At 42.0% G+C, this 4,306-nt stretch overlaps 1 protein-coding gene across 1 annotated transcript; it reads right to left on the reverse strand.

Moving 5' to 3' along the window:
- Positions 1–918: 918 nt before the first annotated feature.
- LOC134217809 (uncharacterized) lies at positions 919–2,106 on the reverse strand. The gene is made up of 2 exons (XM_062696626.1): positions 1,948–2,106; positions 919–1,882 (listed from the first exon to the last, which is right to left on the reverse strand). The coding sequence occupies exons 1-2, from the start codon at positions 1,951–1,953 to the stop codon at positions 1,025–1,027; spliced, it is 864 nt and encodes a 287-aa protein (XP_062552610.1). The 5' UTR covers positions 1,954–2,106; the 3' UTR covers positions 919–1,024.
- Between the last annotated feature and the right edge of the window lie 2,200 nt (positions 2,107–4,306).

The raw sequence follows: 4,306 nt of genomic DNA on the forward strand, positions 1-4,306 counted from the left end.
CCGAAACTCTTAAAAAAGCAATTCCTCAAAATTCTTTGAGTAAAAATTCACCAAAATTGATTGCTAATTGATCCGATATTGATTGTACATTCAATAAGAATACAATTTGATTCAATTTGTATATCCAACTGGGAGCTGATATTCGGCTTCTTGATTTTATCAGTGCCAGTGGCCCAAATACACTGCCGTGCAACTTTATTAGTTAACTGTTATGAGGAGCACCAATTGAATTCCGAGCATTTTGCCGTTTAGCTACGCAGTTCTACGTCACATTTGCGTACAGCCGATTAGGCTGCACCTTTTAGTTTGTCAACTAATTGCTAGAAAAGTTGTTTCCACTGCATACAGTTTAGACTTAAAAAAGAAGTAATAATTATGTTGTTATACTTCAGAGTCTGCTATTGTTAGAGAGGACTTAATACGATAAATCCCAGAATTACCACAACTTACTGCCCTAGCTCGAATAATGTGCTCAGTTTGATAGATCTTCTTCTTCTTCTTCTTCTTATTGGCATTACATCCCCACACTGGGACAGAGCCGCCTCGCAGCTTAGTGTTCATTAAGCACTTCCACAGTTATTAACTGCGAGGTTTCTAAGCCAATTTTTGCATTCGTATATCATGAGGCTAGCACGATGATTTTTTTATGCCCAGAGAAGTCGAGACAATTTCCAATCCGAAAATTGTCTAGACTGGCACCGGGAATCGAACCCAGCCACCCTCAGCATGGTCTTGCTTTGTAGCCGCACGTCTTACCGCACGGCTAAGGAGAGCCCCAATGGAAAGATCTTACAACAGTGCTTTATCTACGCAAAAGTGGTCATCTCAGCTTCACGGGAAATTTGACGTTGTTTATGTAATTAAACATTTTTTTTTCAAAATTATCAAGATACATTGCATACACTTATCAAAACACTATGAAGTCATGAAAAATATTTATTCAAATTGATGAAGTTAAATAATTGGACGTTATTTGGTTCGTTTTCATCTTATTTGGGAATGGCTGTCGCAGGTCAATGGTGTTTCATTCGATTCGCAGCACCGGAACAGCAGCCGGCGCGTAGTTATGGTACTTGTGCCCGTAAATTCCCGTGCCGTAGAACGCTCCATAACTCCAAGGATCATGCCCCCCGAGATTCGCTTGCACTATAGTCTTCTGAGGGATGCTATAAGGAACCGGATAAGCAGGGTGTCCGTACTGGTACTGCGGAGCTACGGGAGCAGGTGCAGCCCATGGATACCAGGGATTTGCTGAATACAGACTGGGAATGACCGGTGGGAACTTGTATCCATCGTTGTTGACCTGCACTACGGTCGGCTTGTACCCGTCATGGAATGCGTACGTTCCCGAGTACAAACTCTTGGCGGCCAATGGGTAGGCATAACCAGCATTGTTAGATTGCACTACAGTTGGTTTATCTCCATCATGATAGGAATAGGTTCCGTGATATGGACTCTTGATAGAATAAGGGTATGAGTAATCGCCGGTGTTCACTTGCACAACTGTTGGTTTTGGCACGTCGTGATAAGAATTCGTTCCGGAGATCACACTTGCGACAACGTTTGGAACTGGAACTGTATTAACATCAATATTAGCTTGAACTACCGTTGGCTTTGGAGGGCCATGGTAATACGGCGCAGGTTGTATAATTTTCGCTGCTTGAGAAAACTTATATCCATCATTATTGGCCTGGACAACAGTAGGTTTAACGCCATCATGATACGAATAAGTTCCGGAATAAGGAGTGTGTGGCGGTGTAAGTAAATTAGGATTGTACAATCCTAATGCTGCTAAAGCTCCAAATGGATCATAGCCATAGTAAGACGGATGTGGTGAAGCTTGCACAACTCCTATCACCAACACAACGATCGCCGAGATGATCTACGGATGAAATATTGTAAATTACCACAATCAAGGTCAGTCTCTTCAACAGCTTAACAAAGTACCTTCATATCGACGCAAGATTTTCACTTTCTCACCGACAATCACTCATTGATCGCCCCAATCCCTTCAACCCGAGCTTATATAGGGTATCCATTACAGAATCAGTGCGCCCCCAATGAAAACAAGGTTCTGAGTCAGCCCGACGTCCGGTCCCGGTATCCTACGACAAAGGCGTTCCCGGGTTTGTAGAGAAATGAAGTCAACCATGCCATAGGTGTGATTTAAATAATTTTTCTGGCGAGCAAAAGCCGTTTGCTTGAGTACAACATCTAGTTGATACCAGGAAGGTTCTCAAGTTCTGTGGTCCAGTAATGATTCATTCTTCAAAGCTGCGTACTCGTGCACAACAGAACAAGACTGGTCTCCACACAAACGTTAATTGATAGTAGGCAGCACAGCGCTGCCAATTATAAACTCCGTCAACTGACCGGTGGCTGTTTACATTCGTGCATACAACAAACTGGAGTGCACAATCAGAACAAAAAACGAGGGCGATTTTATGTGGTTTGCTCCTTTTACTTTCGCTCGGGCCCAGCGGCTGCGACAACTCAACAGGTGGCGTTAATGTGTATGACTAATAGGTTCTGAATGGGGCCGGGAATTAGTGATCACATATATTTCAGGATTAAATTGGGTATCAGGTACTGAAAGTTACTGCCTTTAGGGGGTTGCTGGTCGAATAAATGGAGAATGCAGCCAACAGGAGTGTATTGAAGATAATTTGATGTGACGGTTGTCAGTGAGCAGTTGCAATTTGATTTACTCTACCTGGTAGTAGCTATTCTCTTCCTACGTGAGAAATTGAGCATAATCTGAAACCTGTTGGATGCCTCCACAAAATTGCTATCTTATTGCAAATGCAGGCATTTATTGAATTGAATGGAATTGAAATTGACATTTCATGGGTTAATAAATATAAATTGAGAAAATGCTGGAAGCGTTCGTTGAACCTCATTCACCTTGAAATGTTGAATCAATCTTCGATTCAATTCAGTTCAAATGCATGAAACGAGTTTCTGGCGCATAGTGAGGCAAAACTTTTATACTTTTCAATCACTTTATCAAAAGCTAAATTTCCTCCGGGTATATTGACGATAGCTTGGGAATTGAAGATGCTCGTCCATTGTTCAGTTCGATTATCTGATGAAGATTTTATAGCCATTGCGTTGATTGAGATATTTCGGAATCCATACGATAGGGAAAAAGCAGCGTTTGTAAAGAGCTTAAATTTGTTTAAGCAATTTAATTTTGAAATCTACAGAATTGATATAATGCAACATCCATGGAAACTACATACATGTGTTGGTTTTGTTATTTAGCTAAGCAAGCATGCTCAATTATTAAAAAGGCTAATAACTTCGCCGGGTAAAAGGGTATTGAGTTAAATTCTGCAAGACCTGAAATGCTTGGGACACCATAGTTGTCCCATGTCATTTTTAGATGATGTCTTTCTCGTTGCACTAAAGCGGCGTGACAGAGCAGAACATGGAGTCTGCTTCATGGTGATCGGGAAGCAGATGAAGCTTGTTATTCGGAGGAAGCCAATAAACGACCGCATTTGCGTGTTGAGAATAAAGGACAAATTCTTCAACTATAGCCCGATTAGCATCTCTGCCCCAACGAACGATAAGCCTGACGACGTGAAGGATGCGTTCTATGAGAGCCTTGATAAGGCCTACGGAGGGTGCCCAAAACACGATGTAAATATTGAAATATTTTGGCTTTTTCAGTCTGATATATTCAAACGGGTTTATATTTGCATTGCACAGTTTTCCCTTGAAAAAGACCCAATAAACGGGCCGAAACGTAGGGCAATGCAAATATAAACCCGTTTGAATATATCACACTGAAAAGGCCAAAATATTTCAATAAACACCCCAGTCGAACTGTAATCGATGTAAATATTGTTATCGGGGGTTCAAACGCGCAGATCGCAAGAGAAAACTTCTTTCACCCTTCTTTTGACCTTTGCTGCTGCTACAGGGATGGTAATCAGCAGTACCTACAAACACACCTGACAACATCCGAGTGGCGACACTTGCTCACAGATAGACCACGTGTTGATCGACGGACGGCATTTCTCGGATATTATAGACGTAAAGACCTTCAGAAGTCCGAATATTGACTCAGACCAGGCAAAAAGTCAGCCAAAAATTCGGGCGTGACTATCCATCGTTACGAATTCTCGAAACAACCGAACGATACGTTTCAATATACAACGCTTGTCTGTTGAAGGGCTTGGTGAACAGTAACACCGGATTTGGCGACGTCAACAAATTGTGGTAAAATATCCAACGCACGAAGCGTTAGGCACTGTACAGTGACGCCAACGAAATGGTTCGTTTGATGAGGAGTGCCAGC

Source organism: Armigeres subalbatus, chromosome 2 (genome assembly GCF_024139115.2).
Source record: "Armigeres subalbatus isolate Guangzhou_Male chromosome 2, GZ_Asu_2, whole genome shotgun sequence".
Taxonomy (NCBI): Eukaryota; Metazoa; Arthropoda; class Insecta; order Diptera; family Culicidae; genus Armigeres; species Armigeres subalbatus.